The sequence below is a fragment of the Azolla caroliniana genome, unplaced genomic scaffold, assembly GCF_043228905.1.
Source record: "Azolla caroliniana isolate FFs.n. ecotype wild unplaced genomic scaffold, voAzoCaro1.0.p SCAF_17, whole genome shotgun sequence".
Classification (NCBI taxonomy): domain Eukaryota; kingdom Viridiplantae; phylum Streptophyta; class Polypodiopsida; order Salviniales; family Salviniaceae; genus Azolla; species Azolla caroliniana.
In genome coordinates, this window is record NW_028230452.1 from 14183805 (window position 1) to 14205252 (window position 21448).

At 40.5% G+C, this 21448-nt stretch overlaps 1 protein-coding gene across 1 annotated transcript; it reads left to right on the plus strand.

Annotated features, from left to right (window-relative positions):
* Positions 1–5554: 5554 nt before the first annotated feature.
* Positions 5555–20689, plus strand: LOC147853227 (methionine-tRNA ligase, putative / methionyl-tRNA synthetase, putative / MetRS). Its single transcript, XM_087333121.1, is given in 18 exon segments — positions 5555–5771; positions 5956–6054; positions 6347–6491; positions 6712–6865; positions 6951–7100; positions 13948–14178; positions 14262–14405; positions 14476–14566; positions 14762–14868; positions 14963–15077; positions 15168–15286; positions 15360–15425; positions 15508–15636; positions 15715–15855; positions 15945–16063; positions 16108–16381; positions 16875–16976; positions 20110–20689. Coding segments are annotated over 18 exon segments (2439 nt in total). The 5' UTR covers positions 5555–5749; the 3' UTR covers positions 20341–20689.
* Positions 20690–21448: the final 759 nt, after the last annotated feature.

Consider the following 21448-nt stretch of genomic DNA (forward strand, 5'->3'; position numbering starts at 1 on the left):
TCTACATCGAACACCATGAATACTCAAATGGGGAGCGCTCTCCCTTACAAGAAGTTGGACCGAAACAACTTCGCATCTTGGGAATACAAGATGCACCAATACCTTGTCGGTCAAGGTTATTGGAGCTACATCAAAGGAACACAATAAAATTGACCTGGCCCAAAGGACGACAACTACTCAACACGGGAACAAGCGGCGAGTCGAGTAATGTATTGCTTGGCGACATGTATTCATGACCACATGCTCGGCTACATTCAAGAAGCCACGACGCCAAAGAAAGCATGGCAGAATCTAAGGAAGATATTCACCGCCAGTACGACGACACGAAAGCTTCAACTCTGCCAAGAGTTGAACAACATCCAACAATGGGACATGTCCATCACAAGCTACATATTGAAGATCAAGGAGCTTTGTGACTCGCTCGGCTCAATAAGCGTCAATGTGGATGATGATGAGACGGTGAAAATATGCCTCGGTGGCCTTGCACCATAGTTTGGCGCGATGAGAACCGCCATCCTAGCAATGGAGAATCCTCCTTCTTTCTTTGATCTTCAATCCATGTTGTTGGTTGAAGAAAACCATGTTTGAACAAGGAGCAACACCTTAGCAGGCCACATGCTCTACACACATTCAAATAGAGGAAGAGGGTGCGGCCGAGCAAGAGGTCGATTCGGCCAAGGACGAGGCGGACGAGGTCCGACTTACGACAACAACTCCCAACTTCAGCAACAAGACGGAAGCCATTGAGGAACCTTCAGAAGAAGGGGGAGCTTCCATTCCGGTTCGAGCCGACAAACCTCGATCGAATGCAGATATTGTAGAAGAGGGCCGAAAGAAGAAGTGCGAGTCGGCTTCCACAAGCGGACAACTCACAAATTATGCCACCAAATCCGATTATGAAGACCATGGCGGAATGTTCATGATGAGACATAGAGCAAATTCTATGTCGGCCTCTACTTCGGCTAATGCCTCCAATCCGGCTTATGAGAGCCGGATCGACCTAGTTATGTCGAGACCGGAGACGACACCACTCATCCGATTCGGCATGTCGGCAATGTCCCATTCTGGAAAGACCGCGAACAAACTTGCATAAAAAATGTCTTACATGTACCCACCCACCATAACGAAGAATTTGGTCTCGGTCGGCCATATCAATCTCAACAAACTCAAGGCGATGCAATCGAAAGGAGTCGTCATTGGGATTCCGACCTTCAAAGAGAAAGAGATGGAAGGAGTATGTGAAACATGTCAATTCAACAAGCAACATTGGCACCCGTTCCCTAAGGAGAGGAACGTGAGCAAAGGCCTATTGGACGTAGTCCAGTAGGATGTGTGGGGACCGGCACAGACGGCCACATTCGGAGGATGTCGGTACTATGTTACCTTCATCGACGACTTCTCTAGATACACATGGATCTTTCCCATGAGGGAAAGATCCATGTGTGGAATGTGAGGCACCCATTCCCGAAGGAGAGGAACATGAGCAAAGGCCTATTGGACGTAGTCCAGTCATATGTGTGGGGACCAGCACAGATGGCCACATTCGGAGGATGTCGGTACTATGTTACCTTCATCGACGACTTCTCTAGATACACATGGATCTTTCCCATGAGGATGAAGAGCGAAGTGTTTACACACTTCCAAAAATTCAAAAGCGAAGTCGAAAAGACAATTGGCCGCCATGTACGATGTCTTTGGTCGGACGGAGGAAAGGAATACTTCTCCGATGCATTCACAGCATACCTTCGACAAGAAGGAATTCGGCAAGCATTCACTTGCCGACACACACCGCAACAGAACGGTGTAGTCGAACGCAAGAATCGGTACATCCTCAAAGTAGCAAGGGCCACACTAAATGATAAGCATATGCCAAAGTCATATTGGGCAGAAACTGCAAATACCGTTGTCTACCTCATGAACCAGTGCACAACATCCGAAGTGCATGAGGTCCCCCCACACGAGAAATATTATGGGAAGAAGCCGGATCTATCCCATATAAGGATATTCGGCTCCATTGCATACGTGCACATTCCCGATGAGAAGTAACATAAGCTTGACCCAAAATTAGAGAAGTACATCCTCGTGGGGTACTCACTGAAGCAAAAAGGGTACAAGTGCTTCAACCCCTCTACTCGGAAGGCTCATGTAAGTTGGGATGTCATCTTTGACGAATCAACATCATGGTACAAATCGAGTTGACTCCTCTCGAGCCATCAACGAACGACCTCAACAACACATGAGACGATGATCAACTAAGGTCAATACTCGAAGAGAGTCTGATCTCAACCAGATTGAGCGGACCACAAGAGCCTCCAAGCAACCAAAGCACATCTCGGCCAAGTCCAAAGATGGACAAAGGGAAGACCAAAATGCCGGAATATGAAGACGATCACTTCGACGACAACGAATCGACTCACTCACTCGATAGTGAGTTCGATGGATTTGATGCGCCTCTTATGAGGTCACCTGGAGTTAAGAAAGCACTCACATCGGTAAATGAGAAACTTCGTCACTCCACCTGAGAGAAGAATCCGGTTAGCGGATTTGGTTACGACTATATGGCATACCATTGTGCCTTTATGATGAAGGTGGCAACAGTTTGAGAACTGGAGAGCTTTGCTGAAGCCGCTAAAGATCCACGATGGATTGAAGCGATGAATGAGGAGATGCAAGCTCACAGCAAGAATGAGACGTGGGATCTCGTCCCTCACTCATTGCACAAGAAGGCAATCGGCTGCAAATGGATATACAAAGTGAAGTATAATACTGACGGTTTCGTCAACCGCTACAAAGCTCGGCTCGTAACAAAGGGCTACACACAAACATAAGGAGTCAACTATGAAGAGACCTTTGCCTCGGTGGCAAAGATGACAACCATGCGGACCATGATAACACTTGCTGACACAAAAGGGTGCCACCTCCACCAGATGGATGTCAAGAACGTCTTTCTTCAAGGCGAATTAGTAGAGGAGGTGTAAATGGTACAACCACCGGGCTTCAAATCCAATATTCATCCGAAAGTCTTCTACCGACTCAAGACGCCTCTATACGGCCTTAAGCAAGCACAACGTGCTTGGCACTCAAAGATAACACAATATCTTCATCGAATTGGCTTCCGAATTTCCAAATATGACAATTCTCTCTATGTAATAAGCAATTCTGAAAGTCTGATTGTCATCATCCTATACGTGAATGATCTGGTCATTGGAGGTGAGCATCTAGTCGACATCAAAAGGTAAAATCCCTCCTCTCTAGCAAATTCGAGATGATAGACATGAAAGAGCTCCATTACTTCCTTGGCATCGAGGTAATCCGGACTCCAACTGGAATAATGATCTCTCAACGACACTACATCCTCAACTTGTTATACAAGTTTAGGATGACCGAGTGCAAATCTGTGGCAACTGCTCTCGATCGAAACCTCAAACTGGATGTCGGCTTCGGCACCATAGAGTGTGAGCCGACTCAGTATCGACAACTGATCGGGAGCCTCATCTACCTCACGATTACGCAACCCGACCTGAGCTATTTGGTCGACCTCCTTAGCCAATTCATGCAAACTCCACGATATATCCATTCGGATTGTGCTAAGCGAGAGCTACAATACGTAAGTGGAACAATGGACTATGGCATTCTCTATAAGTCGGCCATGCCAATTCAACTCAAAGGGTACACAGATGCCAATTGGGCTGACTACCAAGCCAATTGACGATCAACCTCTGGTTTCGTCTTCTCCCTCAGAAGTGGAGCCATATCCTGGAGTAGAAAGAAGCAACCAACCATCGCTCTTTCAAGCACAGAGGCCGAATACAGGGGCACGGTGATGGCTGCATGTGAAGTCGTATGGCTCAAGAGGATATTGAAGGATCTGGGTGTTCCCATCAAAGATTTGATTCCCCTTTACTGCGACAACATGAATAGTATTCATTTGGCTCGGAACCTAGTGTTCCGCCCGCACATGAAGCATATCAAAGTGCACTATCACTTCATTCGAGAGCACGTTCAGGCTGGAGATGTCGACCTTCAACACATAAACACGAATCTTCATATAGTTGACATCTTCACTAAAGCCCTAAGAGCCGACAAGCTTCAACAATTCATGTTAGACCTTGAATTGATGATCCCTGACTTGCCAAGCTTGAGGGGGAGTACGTCCGAACCGGGTATCAATTGAAGCGGACACCAAACAGAGAGAACCAAATACCGTTCGAATCGGGTACCAGTCGAAGTGAACAAGCTGACCCAAGTTGAGCTTGAGGGGGCATGTTGAGAATCAAGCTCAACCTAGCCTAGTGTGTGAACACTCAAAGGTCAAAAGTCACATCACTACTCTTTACACATTAACTATGTGTCATAGAATCATATTCTATGACACATAACTAATGAGTTTCCACATTCCCCATGACTCATGGGCTTCAGTGGTTAATGAAGAGAGAGAGTGACTATATAAAGCACTTTCATCCTACTTTGTAATATGTCGGTTAATCTCCTTTGTAATACACAATCTTCTTGAGTATTTTTCTTATCTATCTTGTGTTTCTCTCCCTCTCTCTTTCTCCCTCCCTCTCCCTCTCTCTCTCTCTCTCTCTCTCACACACACACACACACACACAACACATCTCTAACCTATTCTACTGCACGAGAATCGCCATCGATTCTTTAGACTATTCTTAAGGTGTTTTCACGTCCTATGTGAAGCTGAGTTTGATTCTCAACATATATGGTAAGAATTTCAAATTATGGTTCAACATTGTTCCTATAGGAGCAAGGGTGGGGCCATATTGTCACAACTCCCACCATTGAAACTCAATTATAGAGGGGAGAGATATTTCTTAGTCAAGGGTGGCATTTGGTGACTCGGGGATGCTCATTCCATGCATGCCTTTCTTCAATACATTGTCATTGTAATTGTTTAGCTACATTGACCCATCCCCACACTTTTGCTTTGATATGCGTATTTACATATTCTTTGACTACTTTAACCCAACATTAACATCTTGAGTCAAGGGTTAAATTTGCCCACTTAAGACTTTACAATTCAATAACGAGTATTTGACACTTTGTGACGCATTAAACACTATATTTGAGATTCTATCGTTCGGAGTTTACTAAATCACGCAGTGTTTTTCTTACGGGTTCGTTAAACGTCCATCCATCCATCCATCCATCTTCTCGAGGCTTGCCATGGATTTTGGGGGTCGTGTTTGTCTCGTGTTCCATAATACACCACCGAAGTATCCTTGTCGAGGAAACGATTAATGTTCTGATTGGCGAAGAAAGGCAGATCCGATGACCAAAATGGCGATCAACGTTCCGATTGGTATGGTTCCGATCCGAAGTTCCTTCCTGATTCCAAAACCATTGGAGTGATGCGAGGAAATGTATCGAATCGATCGAGGTCTATTGTGTGTGAAATCTCAATACTATCATTATTCATATTCACACAAAGTTTTGAGAAAGAGAAAAAGGTAAGAAGAGCAAATTCCATGATAAAAATGCCCAAAGACTGACTGACTGAGGGCTGTGAGCAGTGATTTTGTTTTGTTTTTATCATTACTTTCATCAGGGTTTTCTGTTCTGTTCATTGTCTCTTCTGTGTGGAAGCTTAATGGTAGTAGAGTGATATATGCCCTAGTTTGGACTGAAATCCCGTCTCCTCATTTCCCAATATCCCCTGCCACTCTGAAGAGGAAGGAAGGATTCTCTTCATTTCGTTCGTTTGTTCGTTCGGTCTTCTGTTTGAAAGACGATGCCGGGAAGCCATGAGACAGGTAATCATTAACCCTCAAAATTTCATTAATCCTCAAAATTTCATTAATCCTCAAAATTTCATTAATCCTCAAATATTTCATTAACCCACAAGATTTCATTAACCCACAAGATTTCATTAACCCACAAGATTTCATTATGATGAATCTATCTAACTTTATATTTTCTTCCGTTACCCAAACGCAGGCTCTTGCAGGATTCCACAACCCGGAAAGAGAAACGTGCTTGTGACGTCTGCTCTTCCTTATGTCAACAATGTGCCACACCTTGGAAATATTATTGGATGTAAACCCCAAAGATATAATCTTGCGTCTTTGTTATTTATTGATTTGTTTATGACATGCACATGTATTGCATTGCATGCGACCTCTTTTATGTTACCCAACATTATTGAATTTAAAGCTGGAAGATAGAGTGATGCTGTTTTTTTTGTCATAACATGGAATTTTATAATATGTAAAAGCCAAAAGATTTAACTTAAATCATTCTTTTCTTCTATGGCATGAAAAAGTTGAAAAATAAACGCAGAACTGTTCATTATTGATTATAATGTAAGTTTGAGCTTCTACATGTGCAGGTGTATTGAGTGCCGATGTATATGCACGTTATTGCCGTCTTCGAGATTACAATGTCATCTATATGTGCGGCACGGATGAATACGGGACAGCCACTGAAACGAAGGCCATGGAGATGAATCTTACTCCTCAAGAAATTTGTGACAAGTAAGAATAGACATCATTGCATTAAGTGAGTTCAACAGGAATACATGTATGTTAACATGTATGTGTGTATACATATATATATATATGGATCTATATATGTATATGTGTGTGTATATGTTTGTATGCATACATTAGCACATAGCTTTTAAAATTCTGTTTGAATTCCTGCTCCATCTCTTTACTTGAAGCCTATGTTTTAATAAATCTATTATAATTTCAGATATCATGCAATTCACAAAGAGATATATGAATGGTTCGATATTAAATTTGACAAATTTGGTAGAACCTCCACAAGAGAGCAGACCGAAATTTGTCAAAAGATTTTCTTAAGACTACTTGAGAAAGAGCGACTTATTGAAGATAAGATAGAGCAGGTAAGTTTTATACTACACTCCATGAATTTTTTAACATTTTGTCTAGTCATTTTACTCTGTTTGAATTAATTTGTTTGTTGAGCAGCTTTACTGCAACAATTGCAAACGCTTTTTAGCAGACAGATTTGTGGTGGGTGTATGCCCTCACTGTGCCCATGATAATGCCAGAGGTGATCAGTGTGAGCTCTGTGGCAAGCTGTTAAATCCTACAGAGCTGGTGGATCCAAAATGCAAGGTAAGAGTAATGAAGTATTATTTTCTTTGGGAAGGTGAGAAAAATAATACATGGGACCAATAAAAGAATTGATAAAAGCATTCTTCCTTTTCTATGGGGCTAGATTGCACATGTTAACTGTACCACTCTCTTGGTTAAAGAAGAGTATTTCTTAGAGGTAAACACTTATTCTGAGCTGCATGTGTGCACTCATCCATCAGCAACTTTTTGCAATATAGAAGTCTACACGACCTTTTCATTTCACTTTTTGATACCCCGGGATGTTTCTGTACACAGAATTCCCCATGTTTTTGCCAAGTCAACTTCTGATGGATTGTGGCATTGAATGAGAGTTTTCAGCCCAAAATAGTGCATATCACTCTACCATTCTTCCACACAAAAGGCTGTGAATAGATCACCTGAAAGTAACCAATGCTCATTCACAAATTGCATGCAAAGATATGTAAGTTGGGAAAACACAACAATAGCTCTGGCTCTTTGGGTATTTATCAGAATACCCTGGGATGTTTCTGTTCACAACATTCCCCATGTTTTTTTCAAATGAAGTTCAGTGCAATTTCATGAGGAAAATGTGATAGGTATGGTTTTTGCTGTGACAGGGATTAATTGAGAGAGCTTTCAGTCCAAACTAGTGCATATCACTCTACCAGTCTTCCATGCAAAGACTGAATAGAACACCCTGAAAGTAACCAATGCCCATCCACATACTGCATACGAGAAAATGGTAAAACATTTCTACACCCCTCACTCTTTGGGATTTTGTCAGAATACTCCTAGGTTTTCACAAAGTACCAAAGTGCCCCTACATTTTCAAAACCATTTTGTTACGGAGGGGTATTCCAATAATTCTTCAAAACATTGAGGTATTTTTTCCCTAACATGGTTTCATATACCTTCACGTAGACAGTGAATGCTTTGTAAATGCCATTGTGCATTGACCACACAAAGCTTAGGATAGAGTTAGCCAATAAGATAAACTTTGAGGAGTATTGGGTAGGGATCGGCAACGGCTCGGCTCAAGCCTAAACCGTTTGGCTTAGCCGGCTTAAAGTGGCTTAGCGGCTCGGTTTAGGCTTGAACTTGCCTTAATGGTTTGAGCTCGACTCGGCTTGGCTTGAGTCTCGCCAAACTGGCTCAAGCCGTTTAGAAACTTTAGAGAGAGAGGGGGGGGGAGAGGGAGGGAGACAACAGACAAGGGGAAAGAGAGAGAGAGAGAGGTTTCCAAACTGGTTTGGAATCCGTTTACCAAATCGGTTCACAAACCGGTTTAGGCTAAATCGGTTTGTGAACCGGTTCGGTTCAGGTTTGAGATCCCCAAAACGGTTTAGGCTTAGCCGGTTTGGCTTGGATCAGGCCAAACTGGCTAAGCCTAAACCGAACCGTTGCCGATCCCTAGTATTAGGTGTAGAAAATTGGCGAGCAATGCCTTGTTGAGAGGAAAAATAGTGGAAAACTTGTGAGATAAACTCTCCACCATGTCTGACTTGATCTTTCGAACTTTCTTTGATGTCTCGTTCTCAACAAGAGCTACCCATTCTTAAAATTTGGTGAAGGCTTGAGATTTTTCTGCAAGCAAATAAACCCAAACCTTACTTGAGAAATCATAAATGATAAGCATGAAGTAGTGTGCACCACCAAGAGTAGTAGTTTTCATTGGACCACAAAGATCCATGCGTACTAACTCCAAGATAGGTGTTGCACATTGAGTGGCTTGATGAGGGAAAGGCCCTTGATGTTGCTTGCTATGAAGACAAGCAACACATGGGGTATTGGGAGTTTTGAAAATAGGAAGACCCTCAACTTGCTGCCAAGAGGAGAGCTTTTGAAGAGAGTTTTTGTTAAGATGACCAAACCTAGCATGCCGCAACTTGGGATCTTCTTGTCCCACCAAGGCATGACAGCCTTGAAGAAGATGAAGAAGATGAAGAAGATGAGAGTTGGATTTTTCCAAGGGGTTGTGGGAACTTTTCAGGCAGTATAAACCCCCTTTTTGTGTGCCATCATGTATAATTTATAGGCTGTTGGTGTCAATGCCTTCCAAAACTGAGCTATTAAAGTAGACACCACAACCTAGTGATTCGGTAGACTGAAAGTAAGTTGGTGGAGATGTGAGGCTTGAAGAATGAGAGGTTCATCATTTGAAGAAATGTTAAGAAACACATTACCCACACACGAAACCTCAATGCTTGAGGCATCTCCTATGGAGATTGGGGAGGACTTGGGCTTGACATCATGCAAAATGGATTTGTCATAAGTCATGTGTGCGGTCACACCACTTTCTACTGACCACTCATCAATGGTTGAGGTAGTTGGTCCAACCAATATGAAGGATGTTCTTCAATGCTAAGGAAAACTGTTTCTTTGGCTGAGTGGGCTGAGTTTGATTTTGGTGTAGGTTGACTTTCAGTAGAAGAAGATTTCTTGGCATTGTCCCTTGTCTTTTTCCGACAGTCGGGCTGAATATGACCTTTGTAGCCACAATAATGACACCTGGTATTTGTAGGTTGGGTTGTTTGTTGGTCTTGGATCGGGTTGGCTGTAGGAATTGCCATTGTGCTTCCACTTGCCTTTACTTTTCGCATAGAGAAGGGTCTCATTAGAAGTTTGAGCACTTTTCTTCATTGTGGCCCTGTCTTGAAGCATGCCAACAAATGTATTCATATCAGGTGTGTTGATAAGAAGAGAAATTGTGTCAAAATTTTGAGAATGATTCAGGTAACTTGATCATTAGATGACGCACAAACTCAACTTCGGTTGATTTGCTTCCCAAGGAAACTAGCTCCTTTTGGAGAGTAACAAAGTGTGTAATTTGATCCATGATGTTTGGAGTGCCATGAATCTTGAGGTTTGGTAGTTGATTCTCAACAGCTATCTTTTGAGCATGATTAGCTCTTTGATGCTTGCGTTTGATGGCTGTCCATAGTTCGTTGGCTGTCTCTTCATCTTTATCTTGAAATTGACAGGTAATGCTAGGTTTAATATGAACATGAGGAAAGCATGAGCATGAGAATCCTTATCTAGCCGAGCTTCAATCTCAGCTTTAGATGAACCAACTGCTGATGTGGTTGAAGAAGATGACGTTGGTTTCGTCTCATTACCATTGACTACATTCCATAGACAATGGTATGCAAGGTCTTTATCTGCAGTTCCCAATCTAAGATGGACTCTTTGGGGAGTTGGGCAATGGTTGATGAAACAATGGTGGCATGTGGGCCATGGGTATCCTCCTCTTCAGCAACAACTGGACTGTTTACAGGAGCTTTAAGTAGATGCGTAGAGTCTTTCTACTCCTCCCTTGATGCTAGGTGAGGCAAAAGAAGAACCTCCTTTGTAGGGTTGAGAGGGAGGCTGCAAAGAAAGGAGAACTCCTCTTTAAGGGTGGGATAAAAGATGATAGGCTTGTGTGCTCTTTGGCAAAAAATGAGGCTGAGGCTATGGAGACCTCACAGGTCTGATACCATGTAGTTAAAGCTGTTTATAGCAACAGCGGAACAGTTGTTAGAAAAAATAGACACAGCCAAGCTTTGAGACGGCTGTTAGACAATAGTAGCAAAATAGTTGCAAAGAGTAGAGACGCATCCAAAGAGTAGAGCCTGTTTGCAAGTAGCAGCAAAAATAAAGTTCTTACAAAAGAGGCTGGTATAACCTATTTATACAAAAATTGGAGAACATGGGTGAAATGGTTGTTTGGTAGTTAAGTGACTCTAGATTCTAGAAGAGAGAAGGCATTTAAAGCATTGCAGATTCTAGACAAAGAAGGCATTTAAAGAGTTGCAGATTCTAGAGAGAGAAGAATTTAGGAAGAAAGGAAGAAAGAAAGAAAGATATATTAACGTCTTTTAAGAGGCCAAAATGGCCTATAGGACCAAACAAGAGATTACATCTTAAGTGTTGTCTCGTCTTTGAGAACAAATCAAAATAAAATAAATACTACATAGTAAATATAAAAGTAAATAAGATGAAAAGAAAATAAACGAAGGAATCTTGTTTTTGGCACATGTGAGATTCTCAAGTTAGGTATATTGTAGCTTTTGTCTTCGAAAGGTCTCTAGCATAGGTCGATCCAGAATGGAAATGTCTCCGAAGCAAGGGAAGCACCTACAATGGCGGGAGATAATGGCTTTTATCTGTTGGTGACAAGGGTGTTGAGGTCGTGGTCCATGGGGCCGGGGTCTACGTGCACGCCAAATTTTCATTGCCCGATCAATTGTAACACCTTTGTTATGTCCTGGTTTGGAGCCCATTTGTGTATCCCGTGATTGACTTGTAGCGTTCTCCTTGGTGTTCTTCAGATTCCACTCCTTGATGACACAATTGGCAAATTCTCTCTTCTAGAGGTAGTCGTGTATATCTGCCTACCTCAATCTGTAGCTGATGTGATGAAGTTTGCAGCTGCCCTATTACACTACGCAGCGCATAGGATAGATGTATGTCCATATACGGTGGCCTGATGACAAATCCATCCTCCGATGTGTGTAAGAAGTGTGTCTTATAGTGGGCCATCTTTGTACCAAGTGGTATTTTGGGGCTGATCCATGTTATCTTGTTTTCCAAGTTAATAATATCAGTTAGGATCACTCTATTCTTTTCCACTTTGGTCATATTTAGATGGGGACAGTCCAAGCTATATTGGAACGGGGGTAGTGCATTTATACTCATGCCATGTGACTCGAACCATTGCTGCATTTCAGCATCCCAACAATGACTGTCTCCATTTTCAGCCAATTGTCTTGATGACATAAGTGCCAACCATGGGTAACTTCGTTTAGGGAGCTCCCAAAGACGGTGGATAAATGTCACTGATTGGAACAATGTCTCGGTTATTATAGGTGCTGCTCCCATCTCTGCCTGGATTATATCGTGGGGCACTGATGCTTTGCTCCGTATCATGTGAGCAATCATTGACACTAAAGGTCTCTCTAAATCTTTCCAATGATTTGCCTTGTTAAGACTCGGTCCCCATGTTTCTACTCCATAGAGAAGAGTTGGTGTGACAAGTGTATCAAATAACTATAGCTTAGTTCGTGGCTCTTGGAACTGCAAATGTCCACATTGTCTCTTGAGAGCACCAAGGGCTGCATATCCACGAGAAAGTCGAGCACAAGCAGCTTCCTGTAAGGAGAACCTAAGTCGTGTAAATGTTACTCCTAGGTATGTGTAGGAGCATGTGTAGAAGAGAGAATGTAGATGAGAGATAATAAAGGTGAAAGAGAGTGCAGGCCACCTTCCAACAAGCTATTGATCATATTACAGTTTCGGTCAATTTTGTTTGCCTTTTCTTCAGTTTCACACTTTCATGAATAGGACTAGCCTTTGGGCTTTGATCTTGCATCACAAACTCTTATACAATAGACTGCACTAGATCCACATTGTAAAGAGAAGTGATCAAGTCTGAAAGCAATGAATAATGTTGGGCGGCAAAGCTACAGTAATGATCTTTTGTAGATTTGCTGAATGCGCCAAGAAAGCTCACTATTTTCAACATTTTTAGCACAAATTTACAAGACATGCATCCTTTGTCTCCAAGAAGTAGACAAATGATGCCTTCTACAAGTTGATATAAATCTTGAAAAAGGTTCATTGTACACTTCTCCTTCACTATGTTTAGCCTTACTTGAGAGATGTGGTGTCCAAGCAGTCAAGGAAAGTACATTCACAGGTTTCTTGGTGATGGCTGTAGATCTGGCAACAACAATTTGTTGTGAATGTAAACCCTTTTCATTGACAGATAAAAGGCCATTATCTCTTGCCATCATAAGTTCGTCCCTTGATTTGGAGATCTCTCCAACCATGCTAGAGATCTTTCGAAGACAGAAACCACAATCCATGTGACTTGATAATTTCACAATGTATAGATAATGGGATTCTTTAGTCACTTTTGTTTTCATTTACTTTCTATTTAGTTATGTTTATTTTAGACGAGAAAACAGTTTATGATGTAAGATCTAAGACATCAATATATATCTTCTTTCTTTCTTTCTTTCTTCACCATCTCCCTAGCTGGAATGAAAGTTCATAAAAGAAAGAAAGCCCAAAATTAATTAATATTGGAGAGTAATTGTACATGACCTAGAGTTGAGTTAAGTGTATACAGTAAGGTTGGTTCGAAAATACTGGGTCGGCTTGAAGATAAGTATATTGTAGAACTTGTTAACAATCCATTGGGTTACTTTAGGAGAGAGAATCTATTTAGGAGGAGGTGAAGGGCACATGAAAGGGTGTAGAATTTTAGTGTTCATTTAGGGAAGGCCCATCAGTCAGTCCAGTTCCTAATACATTTTCAGTCGTTATGGTATTCTGGGCATCAAGATGCAATGGAAATCTTCATGAAGATACAAACCAAACAAAGTGCATGAAGAACGTATGCCAATAAGAGCAGGAATAATTTTTTTCAAACCTTCAAAAGAATCATGATTACATATTAGTACATACTAGCAATTTGGATATGTGGGTAGTCTAACCGTGCTCAAATTTGTTCAGGTGTTAGGTTAAGACCTGGTCTCTACATTTAGTTTTGCCAGATGGAAAATAGATCATATTTGTATCTTTGATGATGGTTTGATTGCTAGCCTCTTTGGCTTCTTTAAAGTGTTGCCTAACCTCCCAGATGCGGGTGTTTTCCCATGACACCCTTTGCAGTTCAATAGCAGTAATCACAGGATTTCAGGATCTATGCTGCTATAAATTTTCAGTAGCTATTTTGCTATAAGTTGCTTTTCCTCTGGTCTAGAGTTGTCATGAAATCTATTGAGTTTTGCACCTTTGTACCTTCTTTATTGTACATAATGTAATGCAATACCTTCTATGAAAAGTAAGTGTTAAATGAGTGAATTTTTGGAAATTGCAGATCTGCAACCATAGTCCTTGTGTCAAAGAAACTGAACATCTGTTTCTTGACCTTCCAAAACTCAAAGGTCAGCTAGAAGAGTATGTTAATGGGACCTCTACTTCTGGTGGGTGGAGTTCAAACTCTGTTCAGACTACAAATGCATGGATTAGAGATGGTTTGAAACCCAGGTGCATCACACGTGATTTAAAATGGGGAGTTCCGGTACCCCTGGAGAAATACAAGGACAAGGTGACTTGGTCTAGTATATCTGATTATGACTTGGAAATGGATGAATTTCATGTGATGGTGACTTGGAAATGGATGAGTTTCAGGTTTTCTATGTGTGGTTTGATGCTCCGATTGGTTATATATCTATTACTGCAACTTATACAGCTGACTGGGCTAAATGGTGGCAATCAAAAGAGAATGTAGAGCTTGTGCAGTTTATGGGGAAGGACAATGTCCCTTTCCACACCGTAAGGTTCCCAAATCTTTACTAAAAGATTGTATTTCAAACTTTTCATTTCTAACAGGATGATATACCAGGTCATATTCCCGTGCACTCTAATTGGTACTGGTGATCCTTGGGTCTTGATGAAAACCATAAGTGTCACAGAGTATCTTAACTATGAGTCAGGTTTGCAGTTTTATTACTTTTGAACTCCATATATGTAGTCCAATACTGTATTGTAATCCAGCTTTGTGTCTGAATGTAGAGTTCAAAATTCTCTCTTCACGTGCTTACATCAGTTCTTATTTTATTGCTTGGTCTTTTTTTTGCACTGAACTGGTCAGTGTATGCCTCAATGATCTGACATGTATTACTTTGCAGGCAAATTTTCTAAAACAAAAGGTGTAGGTATATTTGGAAATGATGCCAAGACCACAAGCATTCCAGTTGAAGTATGGCGCTATTATTTGCTAACCAATCGGCCTGAGGTATATAGAGATTAAACTTATATCCGTGATCTACTGTTGGAAATTTGTCTAGCTTTGAAACTTACATAATTTGGCTGATCTGTGATCAATGCAGATATCTGATACTTTGTTTACATGGTCTGATCTTCAAGCAAAGCAGAATAACGAGCTCCTTAAAAACCTAGGCAATTTTGTGCATAGATGTCTATCTTTTGTTGCAAAACCTTCAGGCAAGTGTTGCACTTCAAATCTTTCCTTGCATCTGTACTTCATTTTGGTTGTGGCATCATACATGGTTTTTCCTGGTTGGAGTTCAACAGGTGAAGGTTATGGTGGTGTGATACCGGAACAAAAAGGCTCTGAGAAACATCAATTGACAACTGAATTGATATCAAAGATAGAGGAAAATGTGCTGCAATATATTGATGCAATGGAAAAGGTGGCACAGTTTTTCTTACGGATGTCCCATTTTATTCACTGCTAACACTCATATTAGACTGTTCATTACACAGGTTTCCTTAAAGAAAGGGCTGAAGCTAGCTATGACTGTATCTAGTCTTGGCAATCTGTACTTACAGGTGACATAAATGGCAGCTTATGCTTATTTTTGTGCAGAATTCTATTCAATTTCTTTCAAGTATCTCATGATATTGGAAGCAGGATAGCAAATTCTGGAAGCTCTACCGTGATGATGCTGAAAGCTGTGCCATTGTAATAAAAACTGCAACTAGCGTTGTACTGCTGCTTGCTATCCTTTTGGAACCATTTATGCCGTCCTTCTCTCAAAAGGTATATTTCTGTTGAAATTGCAGTTTCTCATGGGTGTAAGCCGTCAAAGGGATCTTATCATCATTATACCTGCTCTAGGTGCTTTTACAACTGAATTTACCACAATCAAATCTTTCACTCTCTGAAGAAGCTGGGTTCTTGCAAAAGATCAAGGAACTTTATGATTTAGTCCCTGGTGGGCATAAGATTGGAAAACCTGAGCCTTTATTTTTTGAATTGGTATGATGCACTCGTGCTATGTTGGTTATTGTCTCAATTTTCTATATAATACTCATATCTGGTTATTTTGGCCAATTTTTCTGGAGCAGAAGGACGATGAAGTAGAAGTGTACAGGCAAAGATTCGCCGGAAGCCAGGCAGAACGTGCAGATAGGGAAGCTGCAGCTATTGTGTCAGCCAAAGTCAAGGCAGTCTCTATTTCTGGCAAGCTTGATACTTTTCGACTTTGGAAAATTCATTAGTAATTTGAAGTGGGAAAAAATGCTGACTTGCAAAAATTGCAGGTAAAAACGAAGGAAAGTCCAGCAAAGGATCAGCCGACTCAACGAGAAAAAGTGATGGAAAGGATTCAAAGGATTTACTTGTTGATATAACAAGGTTAGATATCCGAGTGGGAGTGATTACGAAGGTGCAAAAGCACCCTGATGCAGATTCTTTGTATGTTGAGGAGATTGATGTTGGTGAGCCCACACCTAGAACTGTTGTCAGTGGGCTAGTGAAATACATATCATTAGAAGCCATGCAGGTAATGCTTTCTTTTCTCAACTCTGAAGATGTTAAGATTTTCATCCTACAATGTGGGATTATAAGGTGTTCTGTAAAATATTGGTTTGCCTGCTCATTATATTAAAGATTGATTATTCAATGTGGAGTATAAGGCATTTCCAAAGGTGTTGGTTTGCCATTTCTGCGTGCTTTCCATTTGCACGCTAGCTGAGTCTGTTCTATGTTCATTATACAGTGGTGTGTAAGGCGTTTCCAAAAGTAATGATTTTGCTGGTTGATTGTGTATTCATGTTTTAAATTTGCACAAACATTTGTAATTACATCAATTTGTAAACTGATAATTGGATGCAATCACTAATAAACCTTTTCTGTGATGAATCAATTGAGCATATGTGTCTGTTATGAATGTAGATCTGGTGTGCACAAAAGGGCAGTTTAATTTTAAGAGAATCAGATGTTAATTATATGCTTCAGAATGTTATAGTGAATAGTACTTTTTTAAAATGTTGTAGGGCCGGAAAGTATGCGTACTCTGCAATCTGAAGCCGGCTTCTATGAGAGGAATCAAGTCCCAAGCTATGGTTCTTGCTGCCTCAGATGCTGAACATACTACTGTAAGTTCTATTACTCCCTACATGGAAGGTATAATTTCTATCAGGAAATGATCAAAATACCCCTCGATGAACAGAGATTAGTGTTAATCAACAAGTTCATTCTAGCTAGGTTGAGAAAGAAAGCTATATTAATGTCTTTTAAGAGGCCAAAATGGCCTAAAAAACCAAACAAAAGATGAAATTTTACAATGTTCTCTTGTCTTTGAGAACAACAAACCAAAATAAATATAAATAAATATAGGGCGCTAAAGGATCTAGGTATCTAAGAACTTAAAACTCTGAAATTAGATAGATGGAAACTATTTTCTTTGAAAATCTCCAACATGGTCCGATCCTGTCCACATCACAGTGTGATTGCCTGATCTAGTGTAACCCCTTTTCAGCCAGCGGTTTTGATGACCAAGTGCTAGACTCAGTACCTTTCCTTAGGGAGCTCCCAAGTCTGTTTGATACTGCTCACTCATTGGAATAATGTTTCGATCATCACTAGGGCTGCAACCACAAATTAGTTCGTGCTTCTTGGAGCAGGATATATGCACATTGTCTTTTAAGGGAATGAAGGGCGGCATATCCATGAGAAAATCGAGCACATGCAACCTCCTGTTTGGAGAACCAAGGCCTTGTGAATGTTACTCCTTGATATGTCTAGGGTTGTGCGTATGCCATCTTCTCCTGTCCAAAGAAGATTCCTGGTTCTGATTTTGCCACCCATGCTTGAGTGGCATTGTGAGAAAAGCTGTTAATAGCAGCAGCGGAACAGTTGTTAGAACAAAATAGACACAGCCAAGCTGTGAGAAGGCTGTTAGCAGTAGAAAAAATGGTTGCAAAGAGTAGAGACACAACCAAAGAGTAGAGCTTGTTATTAAGTAGCAACAAAAGTAAAAGTCTTTACAAAAGAGGTTGGTATAGCCTATTTATACAAAATTGGAGAAAGTGGGTGAAATGGTTGTTTGGTAGTTAAGTGACTCTTGTACTATACCAAATAGGTACAATAAAGTGGGAATAACAGGGAATATCTTGGAAAAAGTGGAAGAGAGAAAAGGCATTTAAAGCGTTGGAGATTCTAGAGAGAGAAGGCATTTAAAGAGTTGCAGATTTTAGAGAGAGAAGAATCTGGGAAGAGAGAGAATGCAGTACAGCGATAATCAAGATGAAAGAGGGTGCAGGTCTGGAGCTACCACCCTCCAACATTAAGCACCATCACTTTAGTTTGATTGACAAATGCTTCTCTATACAAGATGACTTTAAAGTATTTTGATATCTTTGTATCCCCCCTAGAGAGCCAGAGAGCAACAAATATCGTTAGTAAACAGTAATATCTGAAGGGCAGCGCGAGGATTAGGGTTTTAGGTCAACCAGAGAGAGAGAGTCTGAGTGAGAGACAAAGGGAGAGAGAGAGATGCACGCTGTCTTGGGTATTGTGGAATAGATGCACCTTTGGAGTATGGCAAAGTGCTCTCAGATAGGAAATTTAGGGTAACATAGCTTCTCTGCCTCTCTCATATCTTTGATTGTCATTGCTATGAATAAGATGAGAGTCTTTGAGAGCTTGAGGCAGATTCACATGTATCTGGTTCTCTAGCTCGCTTAACTGGTTGTATGAATGGATGTAAGTCTCATTGGTAGAGAACTGCGAATCATGATCCCTTTTGACACTCTTGATCTACTTTGTCTAGTGGACTGCATGCATGCAGATTCCTGTGGAAAGTTCTCATTCGAGGTATGCCTTACTTTAGGCTCTTGTGTGTCTGTGTAATGAGGATATCTTGTCCCATTATGAACTCTTCGACACAAGCTCATCCCCAAAGAACACTCACAACTTTCTTAGCCCCATCACTACTACTAATGCTTTAAGTCAATCAAGGGATACACAAATGGGCTCCCGACCAGGACATAACAAAGGGGTTACAATAGATCGGGCAACAGAAATTTGTTGTGCACGTAGACCCCAGGCCCATGGACCACGACCTCAGCACCCTTGTCATCGACAAATAAAGGCCATTATTTCCAGCCATTGCAGGTGCTTCCCTCGCTTCAGAGACCTCTCCATTCTGGATCGACCTATGCTAGAGATCTTTTGAAGACAAAAGTTATAATATACCTAACTTGAGAATCTCACATGTGCCAAAAACCAAATTCCCTCATCACTTTTTATCTTATTTACTTTTATATTTACTGAGTACTATTTATTTTATTTTGATTTGTTCTAAAAAACGAGACAACACTTAAAGATGTAATCACTTGTTTGGTCTTATAGGCCATTTTGGCCTCTTAAAAGACGTTAATATATCCTTCTTTCTTTCTTTATGGGTATGTACAAAGTGGCCATTTGCAATTTCAAACTGCAATGTGTAGGTCTGATTTGTTGCCTAAGAGACTGTAAATCTGTATTTGAGGGCCTTGCAATCAATAACAATGTGATTATCTTGGTAAACCATCTCCTTGCCGTCCTTCTGGTTTATATGTTGGTGGCATACTTTATTTTCTATTGTCAGCAGCTTGCACTTTTGTTAAGTTGTTGTGGAGGAAGATGGGCCTCATCGAACCAATTATTTGGGTTTGATGTTTTCTAAGTTGTGGATTTGACTTCCTTTAGATAGGGTGAATTCCTTCCCAACCGTTGTTCCTACTTGGCTTTGATCTCTTGGAGTTTAGGGTTAAGTTCACCTGCTTTTTGTGACTGAAGTTCAACTTCATTGGTTCATGTTTAGCAGTTTGTTATCTTATTTGAAGAGGAAGATCCAGTGTTGTAATGCATTAATAGTTGTATATATATTTTTCTTGTTTGAATTAATCAAATTCCATCATATTTTTTTACAGTTTTTCCAAATATACCATCACCCATCAAAACTGTTTGCTTCAATTTTTATTTTTGAACTCTTAATTCTACTTCGATGTGGGTCTTTCATTGTGTGGGTTGTAACGACTTCTCACTCAACTTTTATGTCCTCGATTTTAGGGTTACGATATCTCGCTTCTTTGTGGAATGAGGGAATTTTAAAACTACTTCTGAGCATTTTAGAAATTAAGTAAAAAATGCAATGTGCTTTGGAAAACATTATTATTAGAAATTTCCTTAATTGGCCATTTGCGGTGACAATCTATTTGCTATTATATTATATTATGTTTGCAGGTTGAGCTAGTGTGCCCTCCTAAAGATGCATCACCTGGGGAGAGGGTAACATTTCCTGGTTATGATGGAGAGCCAGATGATGTACTTAACCCAAAGAAGAAGATATGGGAAACTGTCCAAGTGGATTTACATACGAACAACGAGCGTTTTGCTTGCTACAAGGGTATCCCTTTCACTACAACTGCTGGTGTTTGCACAGTTTCTTCCATTGTTAATGGTTCCATTAAATAAGATGGAAATGTCACTACCTGCTTGTTAGACGGCGAGTTGTAACTGTAATTTTCCAATTTTGATTAGATAAGTCATATGGACATGATTACAAAACAGATGCCAAAAAGAAATTATTTTTTGATTGGAGAATTAAGACATCAGAAGCAGAACTAAAGATCTTTCTCTCTTAGACATGTTTTCCTATTTTACCATCCCCGAGATAAAAAAAATTCAATCCCTCTTATTATTTATTTGGGAATACTTTGGAAAGGTTTGTTTACCTGCCCCCCACGATTTTAAAGATTGAATCCACTTACTATTTCATCAGAAATACATTGGATTTGGGGAAATTAGACAGAAAAGCTTATTTTTCTTGTTGCCTTTTTTGCATATATCACATGTATTATGAATCAGATGCATGAATGCAACTGTGACATAGGTAATTTGGGCGTATTGCAGATTTTAATACATTTCTGTTCATTTCATAACCTAAACGTAATGATCAGTTACTGCTATTTTTCTTGTAAATTGGACTTTTATTACTCATTTACATAAAACTGTGTGATGGTATTGGGCTTTCATAAAATAGCCTGAATAATTGGATGCATTTTCTCCCATTGCTCCAATGGTTTGGTACAGAATCTTAGTATCAAAATCATGTGTAAATGTAAATGTGCATTGTCATTTTGATCATGGCATATGCCTTTTTGCCAATTGGAATCATTTGATGACAAGGATATTTGGTGGTATGTTCACTAGGTTGGCAGTGCAACGAATCATGGAATTATGATAGAAGTTGTTCAAGTACTAACAGATCTTGATCTCACTATATCCAAGACATACACATCTTTTGGTGGTGGTTGGTGAAAGCGTCGTGGCGTCAAAAAATGAAGATGTCGCTCTCAATTTCTTTAATAGGGTTTGAGCAATTGCCGAAAAACTGCTTGTAGGTAGGTTCCTGAGCTCTATGATGGTAGACACCTCGTAGTCCAAGGAGGAAAGGCAGAGAATATGGAAGAAGGCGTACATATCCTTATTGGGAGGAGGATATCTTCGAAAGCACCCAAAGAAGAGAGTGAGAATGACATTGAGAGGGTTTTGCAGGAAGTAGCAAACGAAAATAATGTAT